Source organism: Rhopalosiphum maidis, chromosome 4, assembly GCF_003676215.2.
Source record: "Rhopalosiphum maidis isolate BTI-1 chromosome 4, ASM367621v3, whole genome shotgun sequence".
Classification (NCBI taxonomy): Eukaryota; Metazoa; Arthropoda; class Insecta; order Hemiptera; family Aphididae; genus Rhopalosiphum; species Rhopalosiphum maidis.
The window spans coordinates 32,757,096-32,776,212 of record NC_040880.1 but is presented as its reverse complement, the minus strand read 5'-3'; the positions used below and the strand labels follow the sequence as shown (position 1 = coordinate 32,776,212).

At 27.9% G+C, this 19,117-nt stretch overlaps 1 protein-coding gene across 2 annotated transcripts; it reads left to right on the top strand.

Moving 5' to 3' along the window:
- Window positions 1-4,936: 4,936 nt before the first annotated feature.
- Window positions 4,937-19,067, top strand: LOC113548041 (zinc transporter ZIP13 homolog). 2 transcript variants are annotated; one of them, XM_026948694.2, is made up of 8 exons: window positions 4,937-4,981; window positions 11,335-11,385; window positions 14,140-14,570; window positions 17,324-17,425; window positions 17,494-17,711; window positions 17,783-17,903; window positions 17,969-18,124; window positions 18,508-19,067. In XM_026948694.2, the coding sequence occupies exons 3-8, from the start codon at window positions 14,327-14,329 to the stop codon at window positions 18,681-18,683; spliced, it is 1,017 nt and encodes a 338-aa protein (XP_026804495.1). In that variant the 5' UTR covers window positions 4,937-4,981; window positions 11,335-11,385; window positions 14,140-14,326; the 3' UTR covers window positions 18,684-19,067. The 2 variants fall into 2 exon arrangements, with proteins under 2 accessions (XP_026804495.1, XP_026804494.1); XM_026948693.2 differs by lacking the exons at window positions 4,937-4,981; window positions 11,335-11,385 and adding an exon at window positions 13,370-13,764.
- The last annotated feature ends 50 nt before the right edge of the window (window positions 19,068-19,117 follow it).

Here is a 19,117-nt window from a genome sequence, read left to right as displayed (position 1 = left end):
TTATAATTCGCGCAATGCACCATCTCATCGTCGTCTTACCGTTCCGGCATACGGGCTCTTGGCGGGTCCTCCTGTACCGTCATCGATATACACCTGAGAAGCCTCTAATGCTAACTGCCCCCAAACCTATATAATATGTATATACGATACGACTCGATTATATCATTGATTTGATTATTATTATTATTATTATTATTATTGTTGTTAAAATATTTAATACTGACGTCTGACGATATATCCATTGTCCGCAGTCGAGTCGGAGAAAATATATACGTTCACGAATTCGAAACAAAAAATATTCAGACGACGGATTATAATAATATTATATATATATGTATTAATGATTATCTAATAATATGAAATACAGCGCACTTTTACGAAAAACATGAAATATGTGGCAAACGGATCGGATAGACGAACAGCCGAATGCCAGTCGCGTAGTATTATACGGTCGTACCTATACGTAATGGCGCGGTGAACGCGGGCTAAGTTATTTTTAAAAAATTATCCAAACCGCAGTCGCCAACGCAGCCACCGCCGATTTCTGAGAGGAAAAATATTTCATTTTATTCGTGCTACACACTATAAATACTCGCAAAGCCGGGTGCCCACGCCAATGTTCGGGGGACTCGTTAAACGCTGCATACGCGGGATAGTTTTTTTTCACGTAAAACCGCAGGAAACGGAAAGAACACACCGCCAACTAGCCTGTAATACGCATATAGGTATATTAAATTATTTATAATTTTACCGTCTTGACTCCGCGGACGGATCCTCGATTGTCTCTGGACAGGACATTGGCCGTTGTCACGTCCACCGACAGCCACGAATCCATTACACTTTTATATGCAGACTATTACGCAACTGACACTTGACACGGCTAAAGGATGTACACGATTTGTCCTTTTATAGCTGTATATATAATTAATGACTGCAGCAGTGTTGCATAACGTAAAATTATTATACAGTCATTATTGTTTTGTCGCATTGGTCATGTCCGATTCGATAAATCCGAATTGGTCCGATCAATGTGCCTGTGCCGGAAACACTGATCGCCGATTTTCGGGTGCCGTGAATGGGCCCGCGGAAACCGAACGAAATCGAACAATCGAATCCCATCGAATGTGACCATCGCGGGGACGTCTGAAAATAGATTAACAGATGAACGTGCGAGCACCGGTAGAATACTATAAATACGACGACGTGTAATTGTACGATAAATCATGGCACCTCGTGCCGATTATTATAAGTACAGGACACATTGGAGAATAGTTGCATATACACAGACATTAGACATTATAAACATATTGACAGTAATACAGTAGGTTAAACCTACAATTAATGTGTACGCGTAAGTACTAGATTGTATCGATTCTGGACAACAGCGCCAAATGCAATTACGCCGCGATTGATTAATTTATCAGCGCATTACTCGTCAGTTATCACTGTCGAGTGCAAATTTGCATTCGCTATTAGGTATTTTTAATATTATATGACTATACAGGGTGCCTCGAGATACAGGACAATAACCTGCACGACAATAATGACCGGGCACGTAGCCAGGATTTTTTTTTACATGATTGGTGTAGAAAACTTTTTATTTTTAATTTTTAACAATTTCGGGGAAGATGGTCCAGACCCCGTGAACCTCCCCTGGATACGTACCTGATAATGACAACTAACGAAATCATAACCAACTGTTAGACAATAATTAGATATTGTATTAAAGTTTAAACTTTTATGATGGAAAAAAACTAAAAATCCACATACATATTCTTCTTTGTTAGGTTCAATAATCTTTTAAACATTTTATTTGTAGTTCAAACTTTTGAGATAGTTATTTTAAAATTGTAAACACAAAATTACCACTTCATCACTTGTTACTAATAAGTTGATTTGTACGCGCGCATTCTGAATATTATGTACAATACATGTACCAAGCGTAGACTACAATATATATAATGAGTCTACAATTTTCAAAAAATGTTTATACCTGTATAAAATGTATATGGAGATAAACAAACGCTGCTTCGTAATTTAAGCTTATTTTAGAGGTATAAATTCAAATAAAATAAGGAAGGTATATCTGGTAAAGATAATATACCGTTTATCCATATGACCATATCTGGTATAGTATGAATCGCGAATTTACTGCAGCGGATTGGATATTATATATGTAATAGGACTGGGAAACACGGTTAAATCCGTGGTAAAATCAAATGTATAGTATGAGTGTATTGAATAGTTTTAAACAGTAACAAACGTTTTTTAATAAACACTATATTCTGTATCTAATATTCTAATGGTTAGTAACTATATTCTGTATAAATCTTTGGTATATACCGTATAAAATAAAAACAGTATTTTTTAAGTAGTGTCTGTGAAAAATAAAATAATTAAATAAGTTTAATATACTGTAAACGATATACAATAGCATAACTATGCGCGTAACACGTCCATACGATATGTTTTTTTCTGTTTAGAACCACTGATATAGGGTGGGGGGACAGCGTCTGCATTACTTTCCCAATACGATAGATAGGTGACATTTTACACAATTCAGTAATTTAAACAATAAGTACCAAGAATACAAAATATCATTTGATAAGCTGTTTGTGAGTGTGAAATTACACAAAGGATTAAACTACATCGATAAATATCTACATTGATATTTAACCTCAATGGATATAAATCATTGAATAAAAAATAAAATATTCCGAGTATTCAGTGTTTAATATCGTATTAATTATAAAAAGATCACCGCAGTGAAACGATGGAATAATAAAAAATTCGTCTCATTTTTTGACAATTTATTTATTAATTATTACGCATTGAAATTCGTGTTGATGAATTACTTATTAATAATTACTATAAACAAATGATACAACTACCGTAGTCCATAATTACATAGTACATAGGTACTTAGGTACATTGTACATATCATAAAATAACGTTGAAATAAAAAAAAAAATATTAAAATTTCTTATAAAAAATTATACTACAATTGCACGCTTATCATTTTTCAATTATAATTGGATGATATTGAATATAGCAATAAAATATAGCAATAACATAGTTTGGATAACATACACTGACTATAAACATCATAATAGTCCTTGGACTTACACAACAGTTCTTTTCAGTAAGGTCCAGTATGTCTTTGTGAGCTAAGGAAAAAAATAAATTCATATTATAGGTGCATTAATACAAACACTTGATTTCTAACTATTATGTACTTAAAATTAATTATACAAACCCGTACCTCGATTAAACGATGTTAAACGTGCAATTATAAATTTATAAACAATGGAAAGTTGTTGAACAATTATTGTTGTTTATTCATTTATCGTATACGGCTGTATACGTATAATATGCAATAGTAATAATAAAATATTATCAACTATTTTCCTTAAAGAGGTACCGCCTAGTAAAATAATATGATATGATATAATCATTAATAACGAAAATAATAAACAATTTATGTATCGACATAATATGGATAATGGATGTATATTTTTTATTATTGGAATTAGTATTCGCGAGATTACTGTTACGCGAACGTACTAGGTGAAAAGTAAATATATAATATGATCTCGACACCTTTATAATATGGCAATGTGTGGTATAACATTAACTTATACATATTTAATTGTTATTGTTCGTAGTTCAGCTAGGACTGTTCGTATAAAACAAATTAGTCATTCTAAATGTATGTGTAGCTTCAAGCGCACGTCATGGATACATCAGTATGTTATATTATTTTATTATCAATTAGTATGTAATGGAACAGTACAGTGAAATTATTTTTATTAATTTCTATTGAAAAATCATTCGGTTATAATTTAGGTAATTCAAAAATTAAAGTATTACATAACATAGTATACATGACACATTGATAATAACAACAATGGCGCCAAGTTGCATTTCATGCTATGTTGCAAAAATTAAAAATTGAATACAGACACCCAACACCAATCTTTTAAGAAGCCAACATTTTTTTTTCTTTGGCTAAGTGACAAAAGAAATAAAGCACTTTTAGCATTAAAATCGTCAAAAATATAATGTACACATCATAACGCAATTAAAATAATCCAAATAAACACATCCAACTTCCACGAAAAAGCTTTATTAGCTGTATTTAGGTATATGTGCACGACTACTTTTGAGGTTGTTAAGGGAAATTCACCTTTAATTATTGAAAAATAGATTCAAATAATATTTACTCAATCATATCATTCCCCCACTCCTTTTCCGCATATAAATTTATTGCAAGTCATTAGTAACCCAACGGGCTTCCGAACAAAATATAAAAGTACCTATTCAATTTTACTTTTAAAATATAAATTTTTATTTTAACTATAAGTATATAATATTATTTATGTACACACATAGACGGTTGAAGGAGAGATATTGGCCAACTTAAATTGAATAACTCAATCGGTAAATGAATATAAATAATAATAATTTTTTTTTAATTATAACGAAAGCTGTCGCTTATGAACAACTATGCGCCTGACTCGGGTCACAAAATGGCAACTACACATACAAAAATGTAAATATTATGTGTGGAGCACTACAGCATGACGTATCATCGTATAATATTATTAATATTATAATACCTACTATAATAAATGTATTGAATCGCATAATAATAAAAAAAAAATCCACGATATACACATATATATATATATTAAATAAGTATAAATGTCCTGTCGTTCGTTTCAAATGACAACACGATGCTTACATAGACGATATTATATTGATTGTTATACTTAAATTATTATTATGCATCTAAACTGTAAACAGTAAATGTTCAATAATTAATCATTCATCATAATATTAATCATCACAGAATTAATCGGTCATTAACTCGTACAGTAAAAATATTGATATAATATCAATTCTATATAATAATCTGCAGTAGCGTACACTCGTTCAAACTGTGTTCAATAAACCTCTCTCCTCGTGCCTTTGACACATAGTAAGTATTATTACAATATACTCTTATTTTATTTAATGATAAAAATATTTACTCGAATTAAATCTTAAATATAGTAAATGCATTTAATCTGTGAATATTTATTTTTTCAACTACTGTATATGTGATGCCTAATGGGTAAGTTTTACGTAAACAGAATAGTAATCACTTACGTTTCATTCAATTAAAATCTAAAAGGTTCGGTTGGAATAAACGACGCCATTTTCGTTTTAAACGTCTTCTGCAGTCAATTATAAGGTAGTGAGTTAGATGGAAAATTAAAAGAAAATTATAAGCAATTAAACTAAAAAAAGATTATTGTGTCTGTGTTTGAAAAGTTGAGTCGTAATTGTGGCTTATATTATATATTATAAAATTGAAAAAAGAAATTTAAGATGCACAGAAATAGTAAAATTATAAAAGTATAATATAATTTTTTGAAAATATTCAATGTAGAACTTTATGAAAGTACGAATTTATAATTTTTATGTATAAGTAATGTTATTTTATTCAATAATTTCAGCTGTGGTTTAAAATAAATGATATATTTAAAAGTATTATAATTTATAAATAATATCTCAGTTCTTATTTATAAGATATCTAAGGATAAATAATAAATGTAAATATTTTGTTAAAAACTAGTGTAATAAATAATAATATACTCGCATCTGCACTGTGCACACTGTAGATACAATAATATAAAGTGTTTAAATTACATTGTTGTTTCCGTTATTTTCTCCAAAAATTAATAAAAATAATCGAGAAATTATATTCGTTTTAAATGAATGTGTATGGTCTATTTACAATCTGTTTAGAGGACGAATGAAACTGTTACATATTTATTACTATATAAATATTTCACCACTGTAATTAACTATTGTGATCAATAGTTATGTATGTATGACTTATGGGTATTGTATAATTATCAATAAATGTGTTGCAGAATAGTGGCAACGTCTAACTTTTGTTATTATTTAGCGTGTTTAGGTAAATTTTTTATTAAATATTCTTTTAGTACTAATTGTGCATACAGCAGATAGTGATTATATTCTTCATTCGCTTGTAAGAACATAACATAACAAACTATGTTGTAGAACGTATCGATATTGAAATAATCAAAATAATCAATATCTACTTGCGATAGTACCTATTTACTATAAGTAATTAAATTTAAAAAAAAAAATTATAATTCTCACGTTACCTTCACTCTTTGTATCATCAATAGTATTGATGTGTATATTCCGCGTGTATTCACATTCTTATCTATTAAAAGAATATAAAAATAAATAAGCCGCCGACGAGTAAGAAGGAAATATATTATGTGAAAACGTTTTAATTGTGTCTTGTTTGTACGTTTAATGTTTAAACTTTAAATTGTACCTACATAGTACGTATAAAAGTTCTAAACAGTTGGTCACAATAACAATATATAATTTATTCGTTTTTGTTAACAATATAGGTAGAATGCGATTAGTTATATTGATTATCTTATTGTTTTATTTGTTTTACCTTGTTATGTTATATTCCAATATAGAGTATACCTAATAGTTTTTTATTTTTAATTATACTATGTCTACAGCATGTCAGAATACTATACATCTATACTTATACAATATATCAAATTATCAAGTTCTTAAAATGTTTTGTCAGATTCTTTGGAACTAAGCCATTTTCAAACACAAAAACTTCAGCCGCAGCACTTTTTCATGCGTATTAAATAGTTTACTTCTACGATGTACCTACATTAAAATATATTTATGTAGTAATGCGTTTGGCTGCTAAAGATTATAATAATATATTGTGTACCAAACATCACGTAAAAAATTATTTAAAAAAAAATTTAATAAAAATGTATGGTGAGTTTTAATGTAATATTATTATTACTTTTAATTATATTATAAATAATAAATATATTTTTATCTACTACTACTTTTATGAATAGTTAATTTTTATCATAACAGTATTTATTTTAATCATATGCGTTGTAATAATTTTGGACATTGACATGCAAAATCAATTGCAAATAATTGACTGTATACAAATATGGAAATAATTTTAAAAACTAAAATTGTCTAAACTTATTAGATACTTAAACTATTATCTACATATACCTATTTATTAACTGTGTATTTATATATACATATATATATATATATATTTTTTTTTTATCTCTTCGTTTTTATTTTATTTATTAAATATACCATTATATATATATATATATATATATATAAATATATTTTTCTTATGTATAATATTATAATTATTATTATGTTAATTTAATATTATTGTTAAAAATTATAACTTAAATTATTATTATAATTATAATACATGTATTTTATTTAATACGTAAAATCTTAAATAAATAATAATAATAATAATATGATTGTTAATACAAAATACCATTATTTAATAAATTATGTAGGTGCATGTGGGTAATTGTTAGACTTTAAATTACTTACAATCTACAAATATGTAAATTGGGAAGAACAAATATACACAAAATGATTTACTAAGCGTGCTCATTGCTCATCCCCTTTTTTATTCAATAATACAGCTATTTAAAATCTGATTTTTTTGAATTTTTATGTAATACGAAACTATATTTTAAAATTGACAAAAACATTTTATTACTTAAGAAAAGTCCTGTAGACATACAAACTTCTGTTTCTGTACAAAAAAATCTCAAAAATATTAAAATAAAGTTTTTAACTACCATTTAAAACTCTCAACAGTAATGATGCTTCATTATTAAATGAAAAAAATGGGGGTCACCATGTTTGGTGAATTGTTCTATACAATTTTAAAATTGATAAGTTGTAAGTTGATATTTATGTAAATGAGTGGGGTCCTGCATGAATTCATAAAAATTAATTTATCTATTTAAAATACAAATTTAGCATATAATATAGTATTATAGTGTAAATATATGTATAATTTATTATTGCTATTAATGGTTTGTCATTTGTTTAAGGTTTTTTGATAATGAATTGAATACTTAACAAATTATAAATTATAATTTACAATAAAATTGCAGGTATGTGTTTTGTATATTATACTTTTATTGTCGTTATTGTTTTAAGACAATGAATAAAAATACCAACTATCAAACAAACAAATTTACTTTAATGTATTTACAGATTAGGTACATCATATACCATTGATTAAAATGGGTTTACGTACTAATTAATTAATCTTAACGTTTCGTTATAGTAGATGATTAAAAATTTAAAATCATTATTAGATACTATAGAAAATAGATTTATATTAACAATTTTTTTTAAACACAAGTATACAATAAAATACAAATATATACCTACATAGTACATATATTAAGTATATAATATTGATATATGTATCTATATAGATACATGACCTATATATAGGACATAGCTATTTCATATTGTATTCGTCATATATAATTTTGTGCTAAAAAGGTAAAAGTAGATACCTATACAGTATATACTGAACTATATGACAAATGTAATTAAGTAAGCATACAATAAATTGTGTTTTTACCTTATAGTAACAATTTTATACCTAATAAATATTAAAATACGTATAATTAACAATATTCATTTAATTAATTTTGATACAGGTGTATATAGGTATTTATAGTTAATTACATCTAGCAATTCATTCTGCTACAGTGTATATAATAATATATAGGTATATATTTTAAACTATCTCTTTTTAAATTTATTGTAACTATTTATTTATTTACTATTTTGCAAATTTTAATTAAAAAAAAAAACATAATAAATACCTACATAATTTGTATGAATTTATTATATATTCATGGGCGCCGGAACGGTTTTTTTGCTGTGAGGGCAAAATATTTCAAGCTTTTTTCTAGAGGGCATAGGAGCAAAAATAAGGGTGTTTATTTTTTTGGTGCTTCATTTCCAACCCTCCCCAATTTTTACAGCACCTATGCCGAGGAAATGTGTACATAGGTATAATTACATTTTTTTTTTACAAATATCTATCAAACAATTCAAATCATGTAGGTATAAAAATTGTAGGCAAAACAAAATTTATTTTTCTGGAATGAGAAATAATAAATAATTATTAAAGTTCATATTATGTATTTTTCTGCCAATTAATGTGATATTTGGTATTTTAAATTACTGACAGATATAATACATTATTTGCTGAACAAAATTATAGAATACTGTTTAGGTATTGTGGGCTAAATGTAAATATAAATAAGCCATGAAGTCGTGGAGGCTCTTCCCCTACAGTATTTATTTTGTGGGGGCAATTTCCCCCGTTGCCCCCATTGTTCCGGCGCCCCTGTATACATTATATTAATTATTGTATGTACCTACCTATTATAAATAATAAATAGCAAATATATCTAATACCTATTAAATTATTATTAATTCTAATTATTTGACAAATAACACTATTTAAGATATGAATTTATCAACACATAGAAAAAGAGAATTGGTAGAATACATATATTTACATACTAATACAAATATAATGAGCGTCGTTCTACGGAAGTAATTTGATTTCGTTTGTTAAATTATTCGTTTCACTGTTACACACTTTGTAAGCGTATGTTCAAGTACTAAATGATTTATACAGTAATGTGCCCATACTAATTTATAAGTGTATGTACCTGTAGGCTGCAAAACGTATAAATGTATACTTTACTACGCATCCACTTATTTAATAAAAAAAAATTAATTTTATATTAAAAATCTATTTCAATTTGAATATATTTGAACAAAAATTAGTTTTGAATCAGATAAATTAAATATAATTATTTTCTAATCCAAAGCGTGTTGGTTATTAAAAATGTAATGTATTTAGAATTTTAAACATACTGCAGTTACTTTGATTGGCGTCAAGCCGTCAACCATTGATCAACAATTATAGATTTATCTATAATATATACATACCTATAATAGTCATTGGACGCTCAATTTGTCATGAATACCTAAACACACATTGGTGATTTTACACTATATATTTATACCACTATTATTGATTATTCTTGCTTATAACATACAGAATTATACTTAATATTATTAATATTATTGTAAGTTACAGCTCAGTCTTCACTCTATATTACATATTATGACGATCGTAAATATTAAACTTTGCATGAATTAACAGCAATTTTTAATACCTTTATCTGATATTTTTATACATTGTATATTTTACAATATAAACACAGTGGGTACTATATTATAATGATATACACGAGTAAAATAAATACAAATAATTCCTAAAGAAGTAATTGGTTTTGGTCATGACATTTTGTGCGTCAATATTTAATGACGACGATATTACAATTTAAGTAGACTATACTTTGCATGGCGTATATTATTTATTCAATTGGTATCTTATAGACACATAATATACACAATATAGATATATTATGCGAAGAACTCAATACTTTTAAATTGATTAGTAGTCCCCTATTTTAGCGGTTATTGGATATATTATAATAGAACGTTGCTGTTTAATATATAAACAAAATATTATGCTATTATTTATCACTTATGCTGTATTATTGCTGAACTTAAACGCCACTCTACTATCATTATAATATTATTATATTGTTTGTTTCCTAAATAATATTGGAAAACATAGGCGTTACCCGAAACCGAAAACCGCGAGTAAAAGCATTTACATCGATTCTTATTATTATTTTTTGTAATATAATATTATAGAAACCGAAGAATATTGTATATTTTCGGCTTCTTAGATATCCACCTCTTAAGTCTCTACCATGTATCATTACAGCCGAGACTTGGTATTTATATAAATATATAGTCCAATAGTATAACTATATGTCCCGATACGCTATACGATTAGAATTAGTCTATACATACTTCCGTAGTTCCATATTATTGGACTTAATTGAGTAGTTGGGCTGTGCCAAAATAACATATTGCTATACTTGTATTATAAAGTCCAGATCACCAGCCTTTGTTAAACTAATTTCTCAGGAAGAGTTATCTGACACGTTGTCCATTCGTTTTATAAGTATTACTTTGAATTAATAAATAACCATATGTATGATACTCATCTGTCATCTACAATCAACTGTTCACCTCTTTCACCTTAACCGATATCCTCATATCCAATTATCCAAACGTGATACCGATCAGCGTTCTTAGAAATATTGTATAATAAGCGTAGTGAGGAGTACCCGAGCTCACTACATAGTACATTGTCACATATAATATTATGCTATTATATGCCTCTCTATTGTTAGCTATTTAGGGACATACTCGTTACTCGTTAGTTTAAGAAACAATTAAGTATAATATACACAGTTTTAAATATTGTAATCTACCAAGTATTAATTTTAATTCGTGTTTTTTTTTTGTTTTATTAAGGATAAATAGGACCATGTATGAAAAAAAAAGGAGATTTCAATTTCGAAAATGGTAAGTTTTATATTACTTACAGTAAGTATACCTAACATAAGCGTACCTAATGAAGATATAGTTAATTTAAACTTTAAAGTACTACGCACATATCTATATATTATCTATTTATGTATGTATATACATATATAGGTTTAATAGGACATGATATACATACAGAACACACAATTTCTCATTCGTTATCGTCTCTGTAAAAACTAAAAAAAAAAAAAACTATATTCAAATCCTTTTTTAATATTCATAGATGAGTGCCAGGTTGTCGAATTGAAGCATAGTGCAGTGTTGTTAAGTTCTGTATAGATGCATATATTGCATAGGAATGCTTATAAATTCTATCCTGTTTTCGGTGACTCAAAAGGATTCACTTCTTTTAGGAGTCGGGTTCGTAGTATTAGGTATTCGTCTCCTTGTGGCTCATATACTTGTATGTATAATAACTATACATATATATTGTACACGTGCAGTTACGAAATATTTTGGATTACAAAACCGGGTTTGAAACCACCGGACACCGGTTTCTATTTCTTGATCTTGAAACTAAACATATTTTATTTAAATGCCTAAGAATTATAATATATACCTACTGCTATACAGTGATACGTTAAATTTACAACAGACTGCAATGCATAGTGAATAAAGTGATAAACTCTATAAACTCAATGACTATAAACGGCGAGCGTTCAAATATGGGTTTATCAATATAACACTTTGTCACATTGGTATAATAGTAAATAGCTTACGTGCGTCGTACGTGTACATATATTATATTAATGGTACCTGATTTTTTTACCGTCGAACAATATAGTATTATTATTTCCATTAAATATACCTACTATAGTATATTAGTATTATATACCTATAGTCAATCGATAAAAAAAATGACTTTCGAGATCATATAATACGCATTTAGGCATATAATAAATTATAATAGATATAATATATTTAATACAACATAATACTATATTACCTATGGGCTATGACCTAAGTAGTGTAGCATTGCCTATCGGTATTTATATAACATTATTATATTGATAGTAGTGTGCAACATTATATCATCAGTTGTCAGGTAATAAGTGTCATTTCACGCATTATCTCGTTGTGGATGGGTACCTAATTACATTACTTATATCTGCATTCTTCTTTTTTTTTTTTTATTGATTAAATACGCTTCAACGACAATAGTTATTAGCTATATTATAACGAACCTACATATTAGTTACAGTTTTTATTATTATTATTTATTCGATTTATTAATAAGAGCATAAATGGCTAATAATTTTCAAATGAGTTTTTAAAATCGTATGATTTATTTTATTTTTTTTGTGGTTCTATGATTTTGAGCAGTTGCATTGGGTACTTACGAGTAAGTAGGTACCTATTAATGATTTTCATATGAATCATAAAGTGTAGTATAGAGATAATACAAATAATGTAAATGATGTTTCTTTTTTATTAATTACCTACTTAAAAAACACATAGAATTTTCGTTGCCATCATAATATTAAACTATTACCCATATTCATACAATTTGCACACCACTCAACCTGTTGAGTAAAAACAATGTATATCTCTCATAGTCACAACTATTTTTCAAGACTATTGGCTGGATTATGTAATCGTCCTGAATTCCTGATTAATATTATAAATAGGTAGTTGGTGTTTCGCGTGTGTCAGCTGCGGGGAGTGTGCACAAGATCAGATTGACGACCGCTAGATAGAGCGATCGCGACGACAGTCCGAACTTTAGATAATTTTCGAAATAATACATAAAATTTACAATAATATTAGAATATTATGCGCACAATAATAATAATAATTATATAATTTATGGTCTGAACGAAAGAGGAAGGGCCGTCGCTCTTTTGTCCGTTCATTTCCTGTCGCGAGCTCCGCTCGTCACGCGTCGTGGTTGGTCGATCGTCGTCGCGACCTTGGCTCCTATCACCACCCCGCCGTCCCCGCCAACGATACGACAACAACAACAATAAGTGCACCGCAGTCTGCAGCAGCCGCACCGCGCGTACCAAATCGAGTTTCAACACCGATCCATCGCCGTTGTCTATTGCCGTCGTTACGTTCGCGTATTAAGTATTTTCCGTCTTTTTGACAACATCATTGTTGTTTTAACTTTCAACGAAACGGTAATGTTTCAAAAGCGGTTGTCGTAAAATCATATCGACCGGACTACTCGAAATAACCTGTGCCCGACCGGCAAAAGCGCGCACGCCAGAAGAACAGAAAACTGCGAAAACAATAATAATATTAGTAATACAATTATGGGAATCGGCTGTGGCGGACGTGCCGGCAGCGACGACGAATCGCTCGCCTAGTCGGCACTTCGGCAGACGAGTGCCGGTCGGCGAGATAACCCGGTCATTGGTAATAATAATAATAAATACTAAGTATATACACATAATAATAAGTATTATAATTAGCCGGTTTAATCACCATCGGCCGAACGCGAAGTGCGAATAGGAGGTAGGTCGTAGGTGCTAAACAAAAACTGACAATTAACAATATTAATAACTACCTACTTAATATTATGCTCTTTTGTGTAAATATTGCGTATTGTCGTATTGAGTAGTAAACATGGTGGCTAGGAAAGATACAGAACTGCTGACAAAGAGAGATAGAGTGAGAGAAGAGAGTGGCGTGTGTGAGTCTATTAGAGACGATTATAAATCATTTATTTGCGTTTTAGATTAATGCTGCTGCTCTTCTCGTGTTATTATTATTGGGAACTTTTTTTTTCAGGTGAAGTGAGCTGATAAAAAAAAAAAAAAAAACAACTCAACAACCTATTCTCTGTCGTTAAGATTGCTGTGCGGTGTCAGAAGCATTCATAGCAGTCTTGGACGTCCACCACCCCGTCCAACACACACTTAAACGTGGATTTTCTTTTAATTGAAAATTGCACGTATCTTTTTTTATATCTCACACTATGAGTGCATATCACATGAATACTGCTCCTATTGTATACGACGCTCAGAACTCTACGCTGTTTGGTCACGGATTATTCAGCGATTGTTACTCAAATATCCTGGGCACGGCCGCAACAATGTTCCTGTCCACTCAATATCAACCGGTCCTCATGTCTGTGATTGGGTCCATCGTCGTGGGCCTCAGCGGACTTTTCCCTTTACTCATATTGCCAGTTAATGACTCAATTTCTCTAAAGACTGGACGTAAGTATTCATATACTTAATCTATGATACAAACTTACTTTCTATTATTTCATAATGAAATATGAGGTGGTTACTGTTAGGAAGTCATAATTTACTAGATTTCTAATCAAACTTAATAACTTTGATTTTAATCAATGTTTTCATTCTTAACTAGATAGTGATTGTTTAGTTGTTCTAACATTGACGTAATATATTAATTGTTATCTCAAAAGTAATAATAAGATAAAGGTGTTTTTAGTTTACCAATATAATTTTATAATAAATGTCTGAATATAATTTACATGAATATACTCTACTCTATTGGTGTTGTGATTATGCACTCAAAAAATAACTTGGTTGCAAAACAAAAGGGGGTGGGAATAATTATGTTTACTTAAAATAATAAATTAAATTTCAAATACATTTGTATAACTTGCTATTTTATAGTAATTTATATATTTGGTAAAAAATAAATGTTATAAATGTATTATTAGTAACATAAGTTAAAGAAGTAATGTATTGTATTTTATTAATTTATAACCATGATTTTGTTAAGGCATTTATATAAATTTAATTTATTTCACATAAAGTACTATAGCTAATAATACGTTTTTTATAAATTAAGTTATATTTTTAAGGTGTAATTACAAATCGGAATACAAATATTTTGACTTAACAAAGAAATCTATAATGGCCTCACAATCTTACAAATAAATTTAGCATAAATGTCCAAGATTCTCTAGATGGCCTTGAACATGATTGACAGTTGTGCATGTCTATAAATTGGATACACTTTCGATTAAATACATCCTGTTTGAAGTAAAGACTTTTAAACAAAATAGTTATTCATTATTATTAATAAACAGTATATTCTACAGACACTTTCACGTTGATTATATTACAAAATAAATATATATTGTGTACCTACAAATTCAGTAAAACTCTTAGTGGTACCTAATAACACAAATGAACAATAATTTTGACATTGATTAGCTGAATAATATTAGTCAATAATGTGTGCATTCAGTCATACAATTAAAACAGTGGTTTTAAGAAAGTGTGCAATAAATTGTCACACGTGAGTAACTATGTTGTAATCTATTTTGTAGTACATTGTACTACAAATTACTTGATGTCAGTAGTAATCATCAAACTAGCTTGAAGAAAATAACCAATTTTTCAATGTGTATATTAATTGCTTTGATATCTGTTTAAAATGTTGTCCAAATAGACTTGCAAAAGATATTTTTGAATTTAAGTTAGGTTAGAAAAAATTATACAACCAACTCTTAGTCTAGAAAATACACAATAGTTTACAGCAGTAGTCGGCGACTTTTTTGGACTCGGGTCACATTCACTAATTAAAAAAATTTGCGGGCTGTTCAAAAAAAAAAATTTACTCTAAAATTATTAACTATGAAAAAAATACTATCTAAAACTTTAAATTAAATAATGAAATGTATAAAAAAAAATGTTTTAAAATTTAAAGCAGCCCGTATACAATAGCGACGCAGGCCGCCGACCGCTGGTTTATAGTATATTAACAATATTTTTCTCTTAAATTTTTTGATTTGTCATTTTATCAATCAAGAAAATAATTATTATAACTTATAAGTAGAGTGCATCTTCATATATTCATTGATTATATACAGTTTGTTGGGAGTAAACAATTATTTAAATTTATTAAATACTTTATTCATATAAAATTTATTTTTGTGTTTTTAAAAATGTTTAATGAATAAAGGAATATTTAGTTTATTTAGTATAAATATCTTGGAATATTTGGAAATTGTAAGAGAAAATATTAATTATTTACTTTGATTTTCAATATTATAATCATTATTTTTAAGGTGCCCATACAATTTTTTTTTTGATTTGTAATTTTGTTTTAATATTATTTTAGTTATGTTATAGGAACATTTTATAACTTTTATTTATTTGCAATACATTTGTATTATCAAATTGCCTGGGTAATTTTTCGTCTGTTTATAACAAATGTTATAATTATTAAAATTAATTTTTGGATTCATAATGAATTTGTTACTATTCAAACTATTATAATTTCCACATAAAATATTGCCTTTATATTGATGCAAGTACTAATTAGTAAATTAAATTAATTACAACTGTTGTTAAACATGTGTCACAATATGTGCTTATTCAATTATAATTGTAAAATATCATTAAACATGTTATGAAATTACTTATAATACTGATATTATTTCACTCTTTCAGAGTTTCATTTCATGTATACATGATCAAAAAACATTCGTTAATCAAATATCATGTATTTTGTTTTAAACAGTTTGTTTATTTGAACCATAATTATTGGCATATTAGTTTTTATGTCGAAAGTCTTAACATGGGGCTTTAGTAATAGTTTTGAATGACTCATTTATTTATAAAAATATTATTGCTATTTGCTATTATTGTTTAAAATGTAGTAGTGAACAAATAAAGGAAAAACAAGATTTTTCAATGTATTGACAGTGATTGCCAATTAGTTTTTGATTCTTTAAATAATATGTTTTGGTTTCATAAATTTGCATAATCAAATATTTACTACCGAGGGTCATATAACTATCAATAATGCATAGGTAGTTGTTATAGAAATAAGATAATTAAGTAGATATACCTGTTTTTATTTAACAGTTTATACAAATAGAGCAAAAAAAGTTACATTATGGTTTTAGTTAAAATTTAAATTTTTTTTTGAAATTAATTTAAAAATAAATATGAATTAAAATATACTTCAATAATAATTTTTTTTTTAGCTGGCAGTAAACATTTACGATTATTGTTGAGTTTTTCCGTTGGTGGTATGTTGGGTGATGTATTTTTACATGTTTTACCTGAAGTATGGATCTCTTCTAAAGGTATGTTTTAAAATATATGTCTGATATTATTATTTGATAATCACATTTTATTTGTTTATGTTTTAAAGATAGGCATGGTGACTGGATACGGGATGGCTGGTGGGTTCTGGCAGGTTTATTAGTATTCATCATAGTTGAGAAATTGTTTTCATTATCAGATGATGACAATGAAACTATTCCTAGCAAAATGTCTACTGATATAAACTCAGTCAATAACAACCATAAGGAATTAGGAAAAACTAAATGTGGTAATGGTGCAACGGCCAAAGCAAAAAATCATATTCAAGCAAGTTTTATTTATTAATGTTTAATGAATTAATTAAGACAGAAATATAACTGTTTTTTTTTTTTTTTTAGATAAGTGGCTATTTAAACTTATTGGCCAATTGCATTGACAATTTCACTCATGGTTTGGCGGTAGGAGGAAGTTTTCTCATATCCCCAAGAGTTGGTTTGTTCACCACATTGGCAATATTAGGTAATGCCATAAATACATACATTTATCAGTTATTATTGATATAAAGATGATTATTTTCTTTAAAGTTCACGAAATTCCGCATGAAGTTGGTGATTTCGCTATTCTTTTGAAGTCTGGGTTCAGTCGTTGGGAAGCTGCATGTGCTCAAGTATATACAGCTTCTGCTGGCATATTTGGAGCTCTTACGGCCATCTACTGTAGTGGAGTTTCTGGTGATGTTGGTAAGCAAATTTTTTTTTTGTTTCATTAGATATTTTTTTAAACCAAAAGGTTACAAATTCAATTTGTGAAAAGTAAACTGGTTTATTTTGTTATCCTTAGAAACAATGATTTTTTTTTAGATTATTATTTTGTGGATTAAGAAAAATTTTACAATAAATAAATTAAAATATTTATGCATACAGCATTACTAATAAAATGTTTCAAAATTGATATAACTTACAAGCCTGATAGGTAATATTGCAGTAAATAACTTTTCTTATTCTTATCCTTCTTTTTGCCTATTCTAAATAATTTCTTTAGTTCGTTAGCCTATACTTGGATTCTTACATTGTATTTCACAATTAAAACGTAGAAATGACAAATATTGTATTTTATTTTCTAGAGGCAAAGACATCTTGGATTATGCCATTTACAGCTGGGGGTTTTCTTCACATTTCTTTGGTTACTGTATTACCTGAACTTCTACTCGAAGAGAACCCAAGAGAATCAATCAAGCAGTTTACGTTGATAATAGCTGGAATAATAGTTATGTTTGTCATGTCAAATCTGTTTGAATAATAAAACATACATTTTTTCCTTGTCCCACTCTCCTACCATGTACCCCATTAAAAAGACTATAATTTAATATTATTATTATTATTTGACATTTTTACTGTATAAATCACATTATTAAGTACCACCTATTACTACTTGTTTAAACAATTTTATGTTAATTATGTATTGTATTTGTATTATTCATAAAAATCTCTTGTTTTTTGATCCAATTTCTTTCTTATGTTACCACAAGACACAGATCCACACATTACTACTTATATTAAAAAAATCACATTTTCAGAGATTACTTTATTTATGGCTGTGCATTGTTGATTTTTTTTTTGTTATCAATATTGCATTATTTTAATATATTTTTTTAAGTTTAACACAATTTATTTTCATTACCAAGCCATATTATATTTAAGTTATTTATGTAATATGTTATTAAATATAATGTT